Genomic DNA, 22,669 nt, shown 5'->3' on the forward strand with positions numbered 1-22,669 from the left:
AAGAAATACATCATAATTTAAGTAGAATATTTAAGTAGAAATAATACATAGTTATGGGCTAAGCAGATAAGACCAAAAAGGGCTTTTTAGTCTCAGAAGTGAAAAACAAAGTCTCCATGAAAAAAAAAAAAAAAACAAAAACTAAAGCTTCAAGGCTCCCAAGAAGAGAGCACAGCAGAAACAGTCAAAGCTTGGTGAAGGAAAAAAACAGGAAAAAGATTTCCATATCCAGAAATAGGTCCATCTTTCTGAGTGTTTGCCTAAATCACAACTCTGTAATTATGGCAATTCCAACCTAGGAACATGCAAGAGGTGAACTTCTGAATCAGAACTGAACAGAACTTCCACTATAATCTTGAATACATGCACATACTGAAGTCTTAGAACGAAACAACTCCTTAAAAGCATCATTTAAGTATTAATGAGAATATAAATCCCTCTAATCTCACTATTCTCTCCTAAAGTATGTTCTCTTAAAACTCAAACAACAAGATGGCTTTTCTCACAAATGGGGTGAGGGAGGTGTATATTTATTCTCACAATTAGTACATTTATTTTTCAAACAGAAAAAGAAAATGACTGCTGATAAAGTAAGACTCTTCATATTCTCAGAGTTGGACTCTTCTCATAAGCCATTTAGTCTGTCAAATACAGCAAAGTGAGGAAAAGAATTGTTGTGATGAATCTCCCCCATCTAAATCATGTTTTTATAAAATTAGTCTTTTACAAGGAAGCAATACTTAACCTTCTAAACACAAGGCTCAAATCATTGCCCTTTTCCCCGAGAACAAAGCCAGCCACAGATTAAAAAAAACCAAACCCAACACCCTTCCCACACAACCCTACACTCAGGCTTAGTTCAAGTCCCAAATATTTCATAATTATATCTATATTTACATATAAACACATGCTGTACAAAAAATTGTAGTAAAAGCTGATCATAAGTTAACTTACAGACTCATATCACACCCAAGTTGAGAAAATTAAGTTCATAAAACTTTAAACCAAGAAGTTAACTTCACTCGAAGCTTATAAATCCTATTTGTTAAATAGGTTAATAACATACTTTATCAGCTAAAATACAGCAGCTGCTCTTAGTACAGCATTACTACCCCCTCCCTTCAATCTCAGCCTTAGCATAGGGGTAAGAAAATGTTAATGTAAAGTGAAAACTACAAAAAAAACAGGACAAATAATTAGCTTCTTAATTATATTTTGTTTTCATTGTTTTTTACCGAATACAAGAGAAACTTTTAGTTTTAGATCCTATTTAGATACGAACGTAATCCTCTATCTCCACTTCCTCCATATTTAAATAAATACATCAACATGGAACATACTATTACATCCTAGCTCACACATAAGACTATTTTCCATAGTTGAACATACAATACATTAAAGCAACATCCTGAAGCCAGGCATATCAGTAGCACAAGTGAAAGTAAATAAGTTTGTTAAATTAAAAGTTAAGAAAAGCAATACAGGCCAATCTCCAACTCTTTAATTTAATGTCTGCTTTATATAAGTTGTTCGTTTACCTGCTAATGGCTTGCTCCTCATCTGTTATTCCAGTCTCCCTGAATGCCCTGTTTGATTCCTCCAAACTCAAGGCAATTGCCCTCTGAAGATCATCTTTATCATCTCCAGTGAGATCAATCACATCTGAAAAGAAAACTATCTTTCTCAAAATTAAAAGTGAAACAGAATGAAAGGCAAGTCTTACTGTAAAGGAGAGAGAGCCCACGTGGATTGCTGAGTGCCATTCCAGTCCATCCCTCCTGTGCCCTGTGCTCTTCCAACCACTAATCCTGCTAATGGCTCCCTTCCTCCTCCAAGCCAGGTAAAACCCTCAGCAGCTTGGTCTTGCTAAGATTTGATGGGCAATAGTCTTCTTTCCTCCTAATGACCTTAAGTTTCACAAGGCTACAGGACGAATTAAGGAATCCATTGTTTCTGAAAGCCCTCTATAAGCAATACAATTAAATGTATTATCTCAGCTACCGTGATCTGTTTCTTCCAGGGAACACATGTTGAAGACAATCTTCTTTTAGAAAGGATACCTTAATTGAGCATAGCTGGTTTTCCCTCCTCACGGAGGAACGTGTGCAAAGTTTTCCCAACACAGCTCCAAATTTTGCAAGTATTTCTGTGCATTGGTGAGCCAAATACTTTCATGGGGTTCCATAATATATGGGAGAGTTCCTTACTTCACTTAATTCTTTTCCATCCTGTCTGTGCACTCCTTTTCTGAACATTTTTAAATCCAATTTCTATGTACTAGAAGTAACCCACCTCAACAGGAGAATTAAGAAAACAAATACTTAAGTCAAGATGAGGACTCATACTTGGACATGTGGGGAAGGTTGGATGGGCCACTGACTGGGTAATGAAACGGTACTTCTGCCTTTCTCTCCAGCTCCCATTATTTAGAGAATCAGATGTTAAAATCCCCTGCAAATCTCCCCGTTTCCTGAGGGTAGTGACAGCACGCCCCCTCCTGAGTAAAGAGGGATTTCACTACCCATATTGAACCATGACACCAAGCAGCCCCCCGCCAGGCACGGCCAGAGCAGCCAGGGCCACCAGGCATGTCCATCAACTACACAAGACCTTCAGAAAAGCCAAGGTCAGTGGTTATCACGATTTCAAGAGCCAAAAGTCTCATTTTGCAAGTCAGCCAGACAGAAATAGAGGGAAAAGTGCAAAAGAGACTTCTATGTGTAATATTAGACACGCACACAGAGCATTGGCTGGTTTCAGTCTCCCTCCTCCAAGACCAAAGATTACTTCAAAGAGCTATGAAAGGGACTGTGGTTTGGACATCAGAAACTAGAAGACTCTGGGATAAAAAGATACAGATTTGAAACTGATGATTGCTCACAAAGAGAAATGAGCAGCTTCTCTGAATTTCTCCTTCCACAAGCCAGCTCAATTACTTGTACCCAAAGAGCTTCTCCACCTAGCTTTTGACTTCTCTCCTGGATGGGCCGACTCGCTGTAGAGATAGTTTACCCTGTTTCCTTGGGCTTACTTATCTGTGACATTTCTCATTGGATCAAAATAAAACACTGAACTAGCGATGCTAAAATCATTGCATATATGTATATGAACAGAAAGTGGGATCAATTATTCTCATAGAAAGCTGAAACTGAAAAGAAGTTGAAAAAGAAACTTTTATATTAACACCAGCATCTTCAAAAATGAGTTTTCAACCCCTTCTTCCCCCAAATAAAGATGGTTGAATTTCTATTTCACTTAGTGAGCCTTTAAAGAAAGCACTCTTACTTACAAAGTAAACTGAGTAATTTGTCATGATCTGGAAGTATGGAAAAATGCTATGACCACAAAAGCAGCACTTTACAATTTTATTCCTATGGTTTTTATAGTCAGCTCAGATCTTCAAGCATATTCTAAGGATACTTCAACTCAAATGCCTAAAATTCCCCTTCAGAAGTACTACAGCAATTACAAGAACGACCAGCACAAGTCTCACCAAGAGGAGTTTTGATGTACAAGCTGCCATGTCAAGAACAATGTAATCTGGGCTAAAATAATCCCTCAGCCTGGGTCACACACAAGCATGGTTCCGTTCCAAGCCTGAGAGCAGGAGAAAGGCTAGAAAGGTTGACAATTATAAGAGGATCCCATGATCACATACACTACCTATCACGCTCTAAAATGTTGTGCTTATGTTGTATCTTCTACCCATTTGCAGGCAGACACACACAAGCACCTCATCTCCACAGGAGATCAGCTATTTTTCTGAAAGTATTACTAGTGGTCACAACTGAAGAAGGGGTATGTCTCGATCTAGCAGCCACACGCACTGATGGAGAAACATGTGATTATTCCAATCACTTACTTACAGAGAGGAATATTCCTTTAGCTAGTCTCTAGTCAGGTAAGGGTGATGCAATTCTTATATAACAATAAAGAAGAAAGTTAGATTAAGAAGTAGGATCCTTTATATGAGGAGTATTTTCCAGAAAAAAAAAAAACTCATAAGCTAGCTGAAACCTATGTGGTTAACAAAAGCTCTCACTACTATACGAAAAAAAGTATCAGAGTCAACTCCAATTCACACTTTCATTAACTTATTCAACTTCTTTACACCTCCCTAGCTCTTTAATATTTTCTAACCTATACCACTACCCTACATGTTCAGAAGTTTATTATTATTCATATTACTGGTGATTACATCACTTTTTAATATGAAAACCCAAAATCCTTGACTTCTGCGTGCTTTCACAAAGCAGATCAACACAACAGTTTCCTTTGGCATGCAATGGTTTTGGAGCAGACAATACAGGAGGATTCTCTTCAGAAATTATGTTTTCACATACACATTGTTCTTGATTTCCATGAAAAATGACCTAACAGCGAGGACTTGCTGCCAGATACTACCACCATATGCGAGTGGTGCAACAGATTTGTGTCAAAGAGATTTTACCAAGCATAACTTATGCCAGAAAAATACATTTCTAAATATCAGCTGATCCATGGTAACCTACTCCATGCAGGTTTTTAGTTTGTAGCAAATGTAAAATAAAAATGTTTTGGACATTTACACTAATGCTAATGTATTTTAGCTCATGTTGGTGCAGTCCATGGTCTTTTTTCAGCATCTCAGCTGACACAATAACACATTAAGCTGCAACAGCTCATGTATGAATCCTAAATCATAGGATTATAAAGAGATCTCAACAGAAGTCATAACAGAAGGGGAATAGTCTGAGACTAAACTCCTCCTAAAAGAAAAAAACTTAAAAAAAAAATCAGCTTGTCTGCACAGTTTGTATTCCCTTCATTTGGTTACAGATTACAGAAATGTACACATACTACATGAAATTCATACCAATTTTTGTTTTGAAATATCTTCATGTTTTGTATATTCTTACATGGGGATTTTTTTTTAGTGAAAAGATGTAGAGTAACTGCTTGAAAATTGGACAAGCATGATCACTTTGCCTTTTCTCACAATCATTAATAACTTCAACGTTAACCTAGTTTTAATTTCATAGTCCTAATGCAAATATATGACTTTATAGCAAATAGTAGTGGAATTAATTAATGAAACTGATCTACTGAGGCTTTGTATCTGATGAGCTGATTTCTCTGTTCAATGTCTGAGTTTGAAGAAAAAAAAAAGCTGACTTTTACTCAAAGTATTTATCAGACACACATGAGTTTCCTGTGACAGGCTGAAGGGTGGATTTCATAAAGGTATTAAGAATAATGCCACTTCTCCAAATTTACAGTAACCTGATTTTAATTTACATATGCCCATTTCGTAACACTCTTCTCATTCAGGTCACAGAACATTTTAGTTCTCACTGGCTCATCCTCATAAAGGTACTTCTTGTTGTACATTACATAGTTAAGAATGTTTACATTTTCTAAGGTTAAGCCATGACTACGTAATAAACAAAATTTTGCTTCTGAAAAAATTCTTTATGTATGAAGCAACTGCTCATCAAAATAGTCTGGCTCACTGCATTTGTGATGTTTATTCAACTAAAATTAACATGCAGAATTAATCAACTCTTCCACTAAGAAATATATTCTTGGTTTACATTATTCTATAATGGATGTTTTCTTTTGGTATATAAGACCCAGAGAGTTTGACATAATTTGTAATTTTACAAAACCATTTTAAGTTGTATAATGAAATTTGTGACGAACATACTAGTGTATATGTAGTAAATGCACACACTGTGCCTATCCCCATATACCTCCTTTTCTAAGAAAAGTTCTTTTCAATCTGTTTACTTAGGAAGTTTCTATCATCATTTTAATAAATAGCTCTTACTTGGTAATTGCCTAGGTCATTAAAATAATTACTGTCTTATTTACTAGTTACTTGTATCAGGAGGAGGCCGAGAGTATGCACTTCCAGTTTAAGTAGGATGGGAAACTCAGCATGAGCGACAGATCTGAAGTAGCAATTGAACCCAGGGACAGGCAATAAACAATCACAGTGATGCAACTCCTGGCATAAGGAGAGGAAAATGAAGGCACAAGGCTGATGGGTTCAACGGACAGCTGCCAAGTATGGAAATCCAGCAGCAAGACTCCAATTTCAACACACCAACAATACAAAAAGAAAAAAAAAAAAAGAAAAAAAGAAAAAATTAAGTTGGGACTACATCACTTCTGTTTATTACAAGAAGAGCTAAGCAGGACACTGTATTCTACGGTCTCTTATATAATGTTAAATGTCATGATGGTCTTGAGTTCCTACATTAGATTTGAAGTGATTTAATTGGCTTTATATGCCAATTCTGGTTAAAAATGGATGGGGAGAGAAGACACAGCATCCCAGCAGCTGCTTAGCCAAGCCAAACAGAGAGCTAGCAAATGTTAGCCACCACTATCTTACAGGAACTTTCTCATCTCAGCTGTATTTACACTGTCCTAGGATGATAACACCTTAAACTGACAATTCTGACAGGGATGGGAAGAAGAGAGGTAGTCATTGAACAGATGAACAAGTGAACCTGTAAGATGAAAGGAAGACCTCAAGGTACAAGACTTCTGACATCCTGAAGCAGAGACCCTGCCATACCAAGCTGGAGACACTCCCAGGAACCTGGATGGAGATGACACAAATAATCCCTGAAATAGAAGGAAATGTCATGAAGACACATAGCAATATCAGACTTAGGTAAGATGACAGAAGAAACTACTGTCAAATTCTACTGACAGAAACAACAAAATGCACAGCCAGAGAATGAGAAGTGACTAGGACTTGTGCCAATAGGGATCTAGAAGCTGATTCATGTTCAACCCGCAATTCACATCTTCATACTTTCTTCAGTGCTGTGATGTGTTACACTGAGGTATATTGCCAGAGTCATACATGGATATTTATAGAGATTCACTCATTTTTCCCAAGAACTCAGCTGAAGTCTTGGTTATTGTTTTGAGTGTCACAGTGTAAGAAAAAAGCAGAACAATTAGAGAAGGTGCAGAAGAGAGGAAAAAAAAAAAATGACAATAGGTATAGGAAATGCATCCAAAGACTTGGGCTGTTTAGTTTAGATCTGAGAAAAAGTCTGAAGAGACATTATGATCCACTGTTTTCAAGCATGCAACACTTCTTTCAAGACAAAAAGACTTAAGTGTACTGTAATCTCCACAGGGAACAGTAAAAAGAATAAAAGACTTAACCTGAAGCAAGAGGGATTTAGGCAAGACTTTAGGAGTCTAAAAGTAAGGACAGTGAAGCACCAAAAAAAGTTACTCTGTAAACCTGTCAGAGTCTCTGGAATGGAAGAGCTTTTACAAAATGTTGCATCAACATCACTTAGGGAGGTGTTAGTTCACTCTATCTCATTGAAAAGGGTTGATTCAATTACTTTTGAAATCTATGCAAAGGCACCAGCTCTAGGAGAAGGAAGATATAAAAGCCAGGTCCCCAGAAGCAATGAAGTGTACAACCCTCAAGTTGGTCTGCATGGTGTTTTATAGTTACATTGTACTATGTCCTTACAAAAGGGCTTGTAATCTTTTGTCTTGGCTGTGGAATGTGCAATTGCAAAGACTAATAATTCAGTTTTTGTGAAAAAGAATTTTGAGTTTTCAAAAGAAGGGAGGGAGAGAATTTGTCTTGACAGCTATTTCATTTGAAGACAATACATCTTCTATAATATATGTCTTTTCTTCATGCTGCTGCTTCCTTTAACCCTGGGTTCTGCCAAGTTTCTCATATAGTGAGAAGGAAATGGATAAAAGCTTATCAATGCAATAGTTCTACTGTGCAGCCATAGATGAAAATAAACTGAATTACTGCAAATGGAAAAAAAAAAGTTTCTAGAGAAATCAGTAAAGTGAAAATATTGGAAAGTACTCCTAAACAACAACTTCTGTTTTGTTTTAAGTGCAGTGCCTAGGATTTATGCTACTAAGTAGAACACAAAAGTGATCTTAGATGAAAAGGTGCTCACTTGTACAATGCAACCCTAATACTTAAGCACTTTCTGCTAACATTGCAGGAAGGAAACGAAAAAAAAAAAAAAACAACACTTTTACAAAAGGATCAGATAAAGCATGCATCACTCTTGATTTCAAAAATTTATACTTGCAGTTACTTGCACATGCCATTTTTGACAGGCAAAAAGGCATCAAACAAAACTGACTGTGCAAGTCAGCCTTTGGTTTTAAATATGGAGTAAATTTCAGGTAAACTCAATACTTTTGCAGCCGCTGAAATGTTGCATTTGCTAATAAGAGAAGTGAGATTTTCTTATACCTCCTAATATAAAGGATGCAACATTTGTAATAATTTTCTAGGAAGATACAGTCTCGTTCAGTCAGCATGGTAAGCAGTCCTATTTTGTGAGCTGTTTTTTATTTTGAAGGCTGAGCTTTCACCTAAATTATAAGACATACATGAAAATGGCATCCTCTACTTATCAGCATGTAGAAGGTTTTTCTTCCATTCACGTGAAATAAAAATAAAAATAAAAATAAAAATAAAAAACAGTAGAATGACTGCTGTCACTTTTGGAACAGCCAGTGCACAATCCAGGCTAACTGCTGGTTGTTAAGGTATGACTTCCTGCTATATATGTTATTATTTTACCCCTTAACTAAGTAACCATTTCAAAGAAATGTAGTCAGTCAAGCTTGCAGAATACATTTGATGTACCTTTATGCAAGGCATACATTTAAAAGCCTTTATAGGCAGCTGGAGGTTTTCTGCAGCGTAGAAGACAGTTCTGATATTTATCTGCAACTCCCTCTCATTCCCAGCTTGAATGACTTAACTTGGTTGGACCGCGAAGCGCAGTGACTCATGGTATTGTAAGTTCCAAACACACACAGAGCTAGTTAAGTAGTAAGGAACAGTAAGGATGAGTTATAATTATCTTCATGTAATTATATGTATGTGGGATAGTAAAAGGGAGTCAAATTTGAAATGCAAGATACTGCCAGAAACTCAGCCGAGTTACCGGGAAGTGGTAGTAGCATTCTTTGCAGAAGGGATTGTTGATGGTTGGAGCTATCGCTGCTGAAGATGTTTTCCATCTATGCCCACCCTTCCATTTTCTTCTCCCGAGTCATGTGCTGTCACCATACTCCCTTTACACAACAGTACGTACCAATGCAGGACCCTGAACCTCGTCCATTTTAAGCGTACTGCATTTTTAAAATTCATAATCAAAATAGTTACAGGCAAGTAGATCCCAACAAACAAAACTTCAGGGTTCTGAAAGAAACTTCATTAGATCTCTACAGATGGTGGTCTATGATCAGAGATTGGTTTAGACTTTAGTTCTGCTGTGGGTGTTTAGCTCTCATCCCATGAGTCCTCCAACATGAAGATGCCTTTATCTCGCAACATGCCTTCAGTCTAGCTAAAACAATAAAGGCTGGCAAAGGGAGCTCATCTTTGCTGCCACTGAGGACTTGGCCAGACACTAAAGATTAAAACAAACAAACAAAACCCACAATGACAACAACAAAACCAACCAAAAAAACCAACCAACCAAACAAACAAAAAGAAACACAAAACAAAAAAACACAAACCACACCACCAAAACCACAAACCTAAAGAAAAAACAAAAGTCTGCATGCTTTTTCCACAGCAGTTGACACTTCTTACTGACCTGCAGTGCTATAAAACTGTAAGGAACCTGAGTCTGCCTTCAGCCCTTCAGAAGAGAAGCCTGAAATTCAGCTTGGAATGTGCGACTCTAAACTTACTCTTTTTAGTTTGACCATCAGTCATGGGTAATGCAGACTCTGCAGGCCTGAATCTTCTCTCTCTTATATCCCTTGTCTGCTCATATCTTCAATAAAGTTGCACAGCACAGTGACAGTGACAGCAAAACTAAACACATCTATTAATGGGATTGCTAATAAATCTAATTAAACACAGACTGCAAGAGAATCCAGCTTACTATTCCACTGGCATAGTAGATCTTCAGTACTGGAGACTATGACAACAGGGGTAAGTTTGTTGAAAATAGTCTCCATTTCCTCAATGTGAGTATTCTGACATTGAAAATTAAATACCTGTGGGGTTTTGTGTGTGTTCTCTTTCCAAAGGAGTGGGAAAAACAAACAAACAAATAATAAAAAAAAAAAAAACATATTAAAAAAAACCAACCAAGCAAACAAACAAAACAAAAAAAATCACATGAAACAAAACAACCCAAACCACCATCCACCATGCAGGAGGCAGGATAATACAACTGCCTATAATGCACTCAAGGCATTTTATACAGGGTTGCTAGTAATTCCAGGGATTAAAATGCAGTTTTCAGATTGGAGATGTTGAGAATAAACTCATCTCTAATTTAAAAAAAAAAAAAAAAAAGACAAAAAAAAGTTTATGTCAAGGTGCCAGAGACAAAAATAAAATTTTACAACTAACAAGGAGATCTAATTAAACTTCTTTACAATGGTGCCAGCATAGCCACCACAATATTAGCAAAATGAAGAGGGAAAAAAAAAACACCTAGTACAGGTGAATCTAACTAATTCTACTCATTTAATAAAAGCTACAAGGACATACTATACACATGGTCAAAGGATTATTACATAATTTAGATATTGTATATCTCTGTTTAGAATGTTGGAATTTAAACACAGTATCAAGAAACTTGGATTTTACAGAAATCAATCCCACTACAAAACTTCCTTTGACTTTTTATTTCATGTTACTTCCCATGTTTATTTGCAGAACACATTTAACATGCAGGACCACAAGAAAGCAAAACTCTTCCTGTCAACAGCTTCCTCATCACCATCTTATAAAAAGTACATAGTTTTAATGTTTCCTCCTCCTATTCCGTCCCGCTAAAAAGAACTACACAGTTAAGCAAAGGAATAGAACCTGCAAGGCTCAGAGGAATACAAGTTGCAGAACCTCCTGTATCAACTAAATAAAACTGTTTAAAATTAAGTGTATTTGATGTTAATTTCACATGTAAAATACCTACTCTTTTACTACAAAATGCACACCTAATCTCCTGCTTCTCCCTTTGGGAAAGTCATCCCTGCCAGGGAGAAGCTACTATTAAGCATATCAAGACAGACATTCACAGACTTTTCTCAAATTTTATTTTATCTTGACTGGAAGAGTACCCAACTTTTGCCTTTAATTATTTACTGCATGACCCCAAAATAAAACCTATAATATGGAGAGAAAAAAAAAGGGGGGGGGGGGGGGGGGAGATTGAAAACCCACTTATTCACCCTCCAATCAGTACCATACCCATACATGTAAAAGTAATGCTTAAGGATAGCTCAAATAAAAAAAAAATACACTGAAATAAAGAAAGAAAGAATACATAATAATCTGAAAAACGTTAAGTAAGAATTATAAGCAGATTAACAGACCTCTCACAGGCAAGTTTTTCGTTTCCTTGCCTTTAAACAAAACTTACAAAAAGAAAAAATACGTACTGCTGTCTGCCTGGCTGCCCACGCTGATGTATCTGTCATTTCCAGGAAGGGCTGTTTGATAGTAAGTCGCCTCCTCTAGCTGGGGAACCTTGGCATTCTTTGCGGTGAGGAAAGCCACAGCCAACTCCAGATTACCATTGCTGTCCTTTAGTAATAATAAAAAAAACAAAGTGAGAGTCCCCCCCACCCTTTTTTATTTTTCTTAACAGCAAAAGACAACATTGCAAGCAACTTGCATGACAATCGATGACACGTATTTTCAGGTGAAACAGCAATTAGAAAATAAAGTTTCCAAATAAATGAAGCCAGAACATCTTTTAAAAATTTACTTCAGTAGAATTCTACTTATTACAGAAAAAAAATAAAAGTTTTGTAGTGTAGGTCAACCTCTCAACAAGCATAATCAGCACACTCCCATAGACTTTAGTCAGCCAAATTCTTCTGAAAATCTACCAGTTCATCTTTAAGACCAGCAATGCTGGCTTTTGAGAGGAGTTCTGTACATGACTTATACCAAATCTGAAGCAACAACTATATATAGATTCGATTTAAATTTACTAAATCCTCATTTACCATGTATAAATGGCTAAAAACCTCTGCCTGAGGGAGAAAAGGGACTTTTTCTTTATATATATCTTTTTTTTCTGGGTGTGGCAGGGAATAGGACACAGAGAAACCTGTCATACTTTAGTTGCGTCCAAGAACCCTCCTGTGTTGTGGAAGAACTGACAATAGTTGGAAAAGAAAAAAAGTGAAACAACAGCAAATTCGCAAAGTGTTGCAAGTTCAAAGACAGTGCTTCATTCTGTATACTGAGCGCAACCTGTCCACGATAGAAAACTTAGCTACAGTTTGACAAGAAAACACTGAACTCATCAGGAGCTGACCAGCCGTACTAGCACCAAGGCATCTCAAAACACTTCAGCGAAAGGTTACAGGCAAGTCATACCATTCCTGTCTTTTCATTTTTGAAAACCAGATTAATTTTTATGTCAGTACCAAAACAGGCCAAGATTCCTTCTGAAGTGAACAAGCTTTTTCCCCTGAAATCAGTCTAAGGTATTCAAGCTGGGAACAGAAGGCAAGGAAAACAAGAGCAAGAAAGGGTGGGGTTTATGGCTTTCACAGGCAGTTAATGACAAGATGTATACCTTCAGCTACAAGTCACACAACCACCTTACCTTCAGTGCCTGTTGCAGTACCTGGATGTCATTGATACCAGTGATCTCCCTCAGCTGATTTAAAAATGTTTGCTGGTGCTAGAAAGAAAAAGAGATCATCAAAATAAGAGTCAAACAACAGCAAAACAAGTTACTTACAAGGATATGCTTATCTATAAACATTCCATATAAACTTCATGCACCACAAAGTGGTAGAGCCTTCGTTATATTCATGTTTGTCTTAGTTTCTGATACATGGGCAATTTTAATTCCTAAATGTAATGGTTTTGTTTGTTTGCTTGTTTTTTTAATTTGTTTTGTTTTAAATTGATGACGGGTAAGCACATGCAACATGAGTTTGAGAAGCCTGTATAAAGCCACAACTAGTCCTCCTAAACAAATAAAACTCCATAGCTTGGTTTTCAAAGGCAGTAGGGGAAATAGCTGACTGAACTCTCACCAAAACCAATTTCTTCAACTCCCAATTATTCTCAATCCCACTATTTCCTTAACATACACAATTCTCAGCCATTCTAATATCATAAAATAAGAAATTAATCCTTCCTGATTATGTAGGTGTTTTAAGAGAAGTACTATAAAAACATTCACACAAAACAGAGGAGTTTCTTGAGACTAAAGCAAAATGTCAGGAATCCATCTTAACCACCTTCCTAGATCTGCTGAATCTAGCTCTCACAAATCACAGTATCAGTCAGCATTTATCACAGAATTTGAAAATAATAAGAGGTTCTGGGCCTCTTAAATAACAATTCACATGAATTCCGAGGCTTTTTTTTTTAAATAAAAAATTGGTCCCACTCCTTTTTAGAGCCAACAGACTATTCCCTCCACTCATGCTCAGATATCACAACATAGAGGCAAAAAGCAGGCACTAGCATGGAACAATCCTTGAACTTCAGTTAACCATTAAAAGCATCTTAACCATTGAAACCATGAAAACACAGAGAACTGACCACTGTTGCATACTAAAAAATTCCATTCTTCCTTTGGCAGATGGGAAAAGGAGAAAAACTTGGTGGTATTTGCAAGTGGTTTTTCATTTTTATTGTTTGCCCACCACATCCTGAACTCAAAATAATAATTTCATCTATAAATGAGAAGATTTTGTACAGAGCTTTGTTTGTTAGACAAAAAGCGTATTTCATATCAGTGACAAATAAACATTCTCATGTTATTCTCCAAATTCAATTAAAAAAAAAAAAAAAAGCTATAACTGCCTTGCAGCTACTTCTAAAACACTTTTCTTTAAAACAAATTATTTGGAATCAAACATTCAAATACCCTTATTCTCTCCTTATCATAGCTTTGTGCAGAAGATGAAATTAAGAGCTGCATGAATGCTGAGTTCCCCAGTGTGAAATTAACCTGGCAGGCACTACTTCATGCCCTAATAAGTTGAAATAGAAGGCGTATAGTTCAGGATGTTTATGAATTATATACACAATCTTCCCTTCACTTATGATCCTAAGGGACACTGCTAACAATCCAATCTGCCCTTTTTTTTCTTCTCCTTTTCTTTTTAAAAACCCTGCTATTGGCACAAGAAAAGTGAAGCGATGCAGCAAAACAAACTCCCACTCTATCTCCGTCTCTCACCCCCTTGTTCGTTTACTCTGTGGGTTTCACAGCACTGTACAAAGGCAGGACTTGTTTCCCCCACAAAGTTGGTTTCCTGCCACTGGGTCTGGCAAGAAGCAAAGAAAAGAAATAGATTATTTGGGAAAAGTAATTACAACAGCATTAAAACTGGCAGGAACAATTCAAAGGCAGTGCATGGCAGCAAAATTATTTCATTTTGTATTTGCCACCAATGCAATGGCTAATAAAGTGGAAAGTAGTTGCACTATAAAGTATTATAAAAAGTTATAACAGATTTCTGTATCTTCCACAGTATATACAACACTTGGAAAGGTTGACTGGAGGATATTCATTGTTCATGGAGACTGGGAAAAGACAGAAGAGACACAGTTTAGCAACAAACAACCTCTTAGCAGCTCAAAATATTGGCTGTTAATTTATGAGCACAGCTGCGACTTATAAACCTAGACATCTGTAGTTTATATCCAGATTTCTGTATTCCGGTGTAAAGCTGTGGCTCAAGGCTCCCTTCCCAAGGCCATACAAATTTAACAGATCAGAACCAGACACAGAGATGCGCCTTTCTCATTAGGAGATTATTTAAGTACCTAAATATGCTTTTTTAAGGCCAACGGCTTAAGGCACTCAGCTCCAAAAATTCTAACTGGTAATTAAGTGAACACCACAGAGACTGCATAAGCATCATCCTTAAAAGTGACAGAAATTAAGAAGAAAATTAACAGTTATCCTGAATACCTCAAATGGAGTTAAACTGCTTTAAGACCACAAACACCCGATTTAGACATTACTGGCTTTTCTGGTAAATGTGGAAAAGCTGCCATTAATCTCTAATTGAGTAATTTCAGATCACATATTAGTTTAAGACTGATGATACACTTCCCTTCATAGAAAAAGGAAGAAACATATAAAACCAAAGCATCAAAAAAGTATCACTTGTTTCCAGCTGATCAATGTACTCTTTCAATTCCTCCTAACAGACTAACAGGTCTTCAGAAACAATTCTGGAACTGCATAAGGCAAGTAAAAATTCCTTAATGTGGCATTAGACTGGTAGCCTTCTCTTTTATGCATTCACTGTTCTCCCCTCATCCTCCCAAATCTGACATAACTGTACTGCATACAGACCTTTCTTGCAACTGCATGTTTAACTTTGCCATTATTCTCTTTCACTGTTATATTAACAATATGTTATCACCCATGAAACTGTATTAATTCAGGTAATTCTATTTCTTCTCATTACAAATGGCAGTGTGGGCATTATAGCAAACTCCTTCCTCATTCATTAATGAGAGGGTTAGACCAAATTTTCTTTTTGTTTTTCTTTTCACTTCGGAAGTTTAAGAAATACAATCACAGTCATATTCAGAGAGCTGAGATTACTTCATCCTTGATGGAACTTTAATTTAGTGCATTTACACTAGACTGCCAAAGTCAAAAAGGGTTAAGCTTACTTGTTTTGAATCATATTCCTTTAGTACATGCTATAGTGGCATATAGAAAGATTTAGGAAAAAAAAAAAATTTACTATTACCCATAACTGAATTGTGGAGATCAATTTGTAATACAACCACTTAATGACCAAGTCTCTTCTGTACTGTAACTGATATTTAATAGAATACTCAGGACAGAATTCTACACACAAAGTGAGCCACCCTCCTTACTCCTATTAATGCTCCACCCAATGACACCTACCATAGAAGCTTCACCCTTCCTGGAGCTTGGGCCATTTAGAGTTGAAGTGACTGTAGTATCCAGACCCTCACATGTCCACAAACACTAATGTAGATATTCTAAACAATTACGAGCATAATTCACTCAAAGGCTTACCAAAAATACCCAAAAAAGCTCACACTACACTAAAGCAAAGCTAAAAATTAAAGAAAGAGCCTACAATTACATACGCCTGAAGTAACTACATTAATGTGCGTTAATTGCATCAGGTCAGCAAGGGAGATTCAGAACACAACTAGCAGTCCTAACATAAACAAGCCGCTTCCTTTGTTCAATACAGCTCTTCCCCAGTTCCCTATTTTTTTCCATTAGTAGAGGTCCAAATTCTGAATTCGAACTCACTGCACTTTAATAAGCAACCTCTCTCTTCAAATGCAGAGCCAAAGAGATTATTCTGACAGATCCAGGTGTACCTAGTGGTGCAAAGAAACCCAGTTTCAGTTTATTTGCCCATCTTCATTTCTGTTTGCCATCCTTTCCTCAAATTTACATGACAGATTCCATAGTTTACCTATAGCACAGATCCTCCAGTTTACTGAGTCAATATTCCACATACATCTGCAGTGTACACACACTACCAAATGTTACGTTATACACGTACACACATAACATATATGCACATCCATGCAGCTTGAATTGCATTTGACTCAACTCTAGAAAAGCTCTGCTCTGTGACACCAGACTCTGCTGGTGCAAGCGCTGCAGGGCAAGCCCAGTCCCCAACCATGGGAAGGAGCAGGTCTGCTGATGCTACAGCTGCCCTGCGATCCAGCTGCTCACACCCCTCAGTCCCACCACATCTCGGGTCCCCAGGGCTTTCATGCTCAAGCTGTTCCCAGCCTTCCCCCTTCCGCTGGCTCCTCGAGGTACATGGTACATATCTCCAGGCTTTCAGCTCTTGGAAGACTTCAACTAACAGGAAATTCTCCCATTTCCCTGGATGGAAGCCAAATTCGAATATTAGGAATGCATGCCCTTATTTCCAATTCTTTCCTTTTTCAGCTATCCCTCCCTTCCTCTCAGGAAATGCCCAATTAAGATTATCTGGTTTATAACTTCACACAATAGCATATTCAGTAGTTAAGCCAGTGCAAGTGAAGCAGAAAAGGATCTGCACTATTATCTGCTTAGGGAGATACTGTGCTCAAATTAGTTCCACAACAGTACTGTAAACTCTGATAACTTATCAAAAGCAGAACAAAATGCCAAATTATACAAATGCTTTTTTGAACAAAGTAAATCTCCTAAATTGACTAATCCTGAAGTATACTGCAGATACATTTGAGGGGAAAAAAATAGCCACCTTTTCATATGTTTATTTTCTCATCTTTGTAGCTTCTGAAGAAGTACATGTAAGCTTTGGCTTTATTCATGACAACATCCAAATATTTGTATTTGCAACACCAACACTTTCAAATTTAGAAGATAAAACAACCTTCTTCAGTTTCCAAGCACAGAAAAAGTCATAGGTTTAGTAATAAATTATATGGTCCAGCCATTACCAGGAGAAAACAGAGCCTACTGCCTCACTACACAGTTCATTTAAACAGTATATAACAAAAACTAACTAAGGGAATCCCTTCCTTCAAGGGATGAATACTTGTACTAAAGAAAAAAGCAAGGGGAGTGGAATGCAAATGCCGAGAACAGTATCTTGACTCTGTTCCTCCACACAAAACCCGCTTACTTTACTTGCCAGTGCAATACTGATTCAAAAGAGCTATTCGTTGGAGGAAAAAACAAATGACATTGCACAAAATATTTAATATTAAAGACTTCTGACATAACCTGAAATACTGAGGGCCTGCTAATGGCACTGTTTGCAGGCAAATAGCTAATAAGCTAGTTTCCTCATAGGATGTTGCTGTAATGAGAATAATACTGTGAGATTAGAGGAATGTAATCCTCTATAGAAGGTTTTTGGTTTCTGCTACGAATAAACAAAAATTAGGAAATGTACAAAGGACAAGTATACTAAAGACCCTTCATTACTACTGTGAATGTCATTTTCTGCCACATTAATCACATCTCTGAGGAACAGTTAAAAGGCCCACATACACTGCTGAGCACTATAGCTGCCAGCACCACAGATATACTAACCATCTTCTAAATAAGCTGATGGTCAAGTTCCAAAGAGGCAAATAAAAACTCTTTCTATGAAGACACTAAGTTGAAACACATGGAAAACACACAGTCAGTTCCAGAAAGCTTTGTTGTCTGTCTTTGTTCATACCGCCTCCGTCCTCAAGATTTTTCTCTGTGTGTGTGTACAGAATAAACACACATAAGTATGTAAATTTAAAAGTGGGCATATGTATATATACATATTTTTTTTTAAAGCAGTATTTTGATACTGCAAAGACCAAATTAAATCTTTGCACTCGCTTCAAGGTGTTCATTCTTACAGTACCTTACTAAAGCACAGCTGACTGATGTTCCCTTGCCTGCTATCTGCTAACTGGGTTTCCTTTTGTTCAGTTAGGGAAAGAAAAACCACTTGCATGACATTGTATCGACTAAGAAAGTAGGTAAAGATATATTTTTATACACACACAAATGTAAAACGCACCTCGCCTTCAGCTTGGACAAAATCACCTGTGAAAAGCAAAAGATATGCACAGAGACTGCAGACTTTCAGTCCAGGTGTACTCTGCACAGACTGACAAAACTTGCCAATGACAGCAGCAGCCTGCGCAAACTGGGTCATCACTCACCTGCAACTGGATTGAGAGCAAACTTACTTCAAGGAAGCGAAAGGACACACTGTATGGCAGTAACTTTCAGTCAGCCACTGCCTGGATGAAATAAAAGTTTCATGCGAAAAATGCTTGAGCACATTACTTATGTGCATACAGTCCTCCTTGAAAAATTAAAGGAAGGATCATGCTTAATCATAGTATTATATAGCCTATATTCATCATAAGGCAACACTCTGAATACTCTCACCACATTTCTGTGGTTTCTGTGAACAATAACAAAGCTGTAATTTCAACTGAAAATGGTTTAACTACTGGCTTTCCAATGAATTTCAAGATGTGATATTAAGGATTCTATATAAGAGCATGCACTCATGTAAACACTCACTATCCTGAGACTCATATGTGCCCTCTCCCCCCACTCAAAAAAAAGTCTCATTTATTCTCAACATATAACACTTAAATTTATTTTAATTCAAGCTAATATTTAAACTTTTTGAAATGAGATTTTTAAAGAGAGGCGTGAGGAGTTTGTTTTGTATTTACTGACGCTAAATATAAAGCAAACCCACCTCATATAGTTATTACACATTTACCAAAAACAGAAGTTAAATGTGAGCCAAATCGTCACCCATGTGGGAAATACTCCTGCAATGAACAGGAAAACCTGCCAGTTCACAGGAGGAGAGACTTTCCCAACTATTCCACGCATAGGCAGGAGAACAGGTTTCACACCCCTTCTTCCACAATCATATGGAAAACACAGGGAAGGAATGAGACCCTGAAGCCAGATTTCTTATACAGCTCAGGCAGAAGAAAAGCAGGGGAGAAGCATCACCTTATTAAAGTGTATTAAGGTATATTACTATACAGGTCTTCCTAGGCAAATTTTGGGTTGCTAAAGAAATGGAGTAATAATGCTGCTGGAGAAGAGGTATCACTGAGTACATACATACAATAACATGGAGAGCATTCAGAAAGCATCAAAATCTCACTTCCTTGACCATGTTTAGTGGATTTTGTTTCATGTTCCCACAAACCAAAGTAGTACTGAAACTCAGACCTGGACTCCAACTCAACACCTCTGCAGGTCTATTGCCTGGATTAAAACTAATCATGCTCTGTGTACATTAGCAAGAGATTTGGCTTTCCCCAGTGAAAACAAACCAAAAACAACAAAAATGAAAACACTGGCTGAAGGCAATTGGAGTAGTAATTATAAACACAAAGCAAAAGCAAACACTGAGAAGGCAACAAAGCCATTTAAACTAACTTAAAAGAACACTATAAAATGGTGTGATCTACCAGAACAGAAGCATAAACTGGCTCAAAAAATCTTGTCATTTCCATCAAAGCAACATGGTTTAAAAGTAATTCTCCAAACCAAAAGAGAAACAACTAAAATATAACTGAAGTTCTGTCTTAAAATTAGTAGATGAACTGATTTATGAACACTGTTGCTTGAGCGAAGAAGCATGTGAAGAATTCCTTAGTTCCACATTTTGTGGAACACATAGCTCATGTTGGTAACTACTCCTACACAAGCTTCAGTGGCAGGTTTCTAATCAAGAAAGTATAGCAGCCTTAGTATTACTTAATACTTACTGAAAACATAAAAGGTGCCAGAAATGTAAAATTATTGAGAATTTTGAGGTCTCTGTGTTTTAAGCCACCATAATGATTTCTCACACCCTGCTCAGAACTAGAAAGCTTCTCAATGACAACTGCTCTAAAAATTAATTAACTAGCATAAAACCAATGAGTTCTTGAGTTTCATTTAACTAGATGCAAGTTAAATTTCAGGTTGTATTCCCTGGAACAGCTACAGGAAAATTTGCTTCACAAAAATTGCTTTTGATTCTTACTCCAATAACAGTGACAGTAATTAGCAAATGTATCTCTGCTACAATGCAAATCTGATGGGTGATTAGAGTTACTGGTGTCAGCGGGGGGTCTTTCAAAGCACCAGCATACATTATCCATAAACTATGTATAAAATCCAGAAGGATTCTCTCAAGAGCCCACTCATGGACTGGGCAACACCACGTCCCAGTGGTATGCTCCAACCGCAGGTCAGGTCCCAGTCCCAAGTCAACGCATTTGGATTCAGCATCAAGACAGCTGCCAACAACGTGCACAAGCCACAGCAAATTAAAGCCAGTGGGACTCAATAATATGCGACATTATGCAGAAAGGAGGAGGCTGGAGGACGACAGATACACAGCTCTGTGTGTGTAAACACTCACATACATATTCACACATATCTTCCAATCACTCCTGGTTACTTTCTGTTGTAAAAGCTTCCTCAGTTTTTTTTCTTTTGTTCACATTTACCATCATGCCTAAACATTAAATTTTTCAGTGTCTGCTCAGACATTACCAAAGCATATGCTTCCTCCTCACAGGAGAGGCTATTGCTGAGGGTGTAATAATTTTACTGCAGCAGTTATTAAAAATGTCCTTTTGAATGTCTCAATTCATGAAATTTGTCTTTCTGAGATCTAAAACAATGCCAGAAAGATCCACATTTTAACTTTGTCCTTTGAGATGTTTTCCTTTGCATTCCAATCACAGTTTAACCCATTACACCAACCATAAGCTATCCTGGCTCACATTTGAGGTTCTTCAACAGTCCTTTCATTGCCCATTTATTATCTGTCACTGATCGGCTAAGACCTACCTCTCAACTCAAAAGGGCAGCCCCACTAGCCCATTCAAGCATCTAGCTTTTATGTCTTATTCTCCAAATAGCCATCATGATACTCTCTCCATGCTCTTCACAATGTAGAAGAGCTCTCAAGAAAACAACATCAAGCTAGCCCCTTTGTTCTCCTCCCCCTGCTGTTATAACAAGGACAACAACTCTGGAAATCAACCAACCAACTCCGGAAGCTGCAAGTGTCCTCAGATAGGTGGGATGCCAGACTCTACAACACTTACAAACAACGAAGTTTACAGGGGCTGTCAGACCACGAGCTTCTGCTGCCGAGTCAGTTGTCCTTCCCAGGCTGTAGCTCCTGCCAGTGCTGGCCAGCCCAGACTAGCGTTGCCAGATGCCACCCGCCCTGGCCAGAAGCCACTTCTCCCTTTGAGTCAGAACTGCCACTTGCCTGAACTTCCAGCAAGACAATCCAGGCTCTCAACAAACCATCAGAAGGCTCCTCTTTGCTTTTAATTTATTTTTTGCTGACTTTGTGAGAGCCAGCGGTGGGACACGGGAGAAGACAAGACCAAGGCTGCGCCTGTTTCCACTGGATTAAACTGTTGTAGAGCAGCAGCCTGATGAGAACAAATTGTTTTGCTGCCTTTATTTTAATCTTATTTTTAACCAGTGAGAGAAACTGAAGGAGAAAAAAGCCTCCTGCAGTCTTCATCCTACTTAGGCAGTATTGCAGAAAACTCACTCCAACAAAAGATGCATATGAAATTCATACAGCAACAGGGATCTGATGTTCCTGTTATGCCTGGGTGGTCAAAGCGGCACACCATACAAATGAACGCACACACTCATGCCCACTCCTGCACAGGCTGAAACCCCATACACTGTTCTCCGTTCCCTGGTTTAGGTGTTCACATCCAGAAAGACTTCATTTACTGCCAACTGTTAATGGCACAAGCAAAGATCTCACCTCCAACAACTCTGCTATGTGACCTAAGTAAACAATACTGGGAAAGGCTTCACAAATAATTTTTCCACACAAAATTCAGAATAATACAGCATGGAAATCCTAAATAAAAGTTAAATCACACTGTTTAAGACAGGTCTGTACTACAAAGAGTCCACAGTACGCAATAGCAGGGACACATTTAGGTGAAGAGCTCAAGTGTCTGTTTCAAATAGAAAGAAAAAAATAAGAAAAAACTTATCAGAAAGCTTTTCAATACAGGCTTTTCCATTTAGTTCGATTAAAAAAACCACTAACCTGATTTTCTAAAGAAACGTGCCTTGTGATCACAGAGTGTGCACGTACCCAGGCACGCCTGCCCGTCAGAGGAACAGCCCGGGCAGCCCAGAGCCACTGCCAGCAGCCCAGCCTGACCCCAGGG

General features: G+C 37.7%; 1 protein-coding gene across 4 annotated transcripts in view; it reads right to left on the reverse strand.

The window, feature by feature from the left end:
• Window positions 1-22,669, reverse strand: part of USP25 (ubiquitin specific peptidase 25) — a 99,012-nt gene that overhangs the window by 63,632 nt on the left and 12,711 nt on the right. For 2 of the 4 annotated variants that reach the window (XM_065862823.2, XM_065862824.2), the window contains exons 2-4: window positions 12,597-12,674; window positions 11,416-11,560; window positions 1,539-1,662 (exon numbers count right to left, since the gene is read on the reverse strand). In XM_065862823.2, the coding sequence (XP_065718895.1) occupies window positions 1,539-1,662; window positions 11,416-11,560; window positions 12,597-12,674 (347 nt within the window). Of the gene's footprint in view, window positions 1-1,538; window positions 1,675-11,415; window positions 11,561-12,596; window positions 12,675-22,669 lie in introns of those variants that run through there. The other 2 variants (XM_071809503.1, XM_071809518.1) reach the window with 1 other exon arrangement.

The sequence above is a fragment of the Patagioenas fasciata genome, chromosome 1 (assembly GCF_037038585.1).
Source record: "Patagioenas fasciata isolate bPatFas1 chromosome 1, bPatFas1.hap1, whole genome shotgun sequence".
NCBI lineage: Eukaryota > Metazoa > Chordata > Aves > Columbiformes > Columbidae > Patagioenas > Patagioenas fasciata.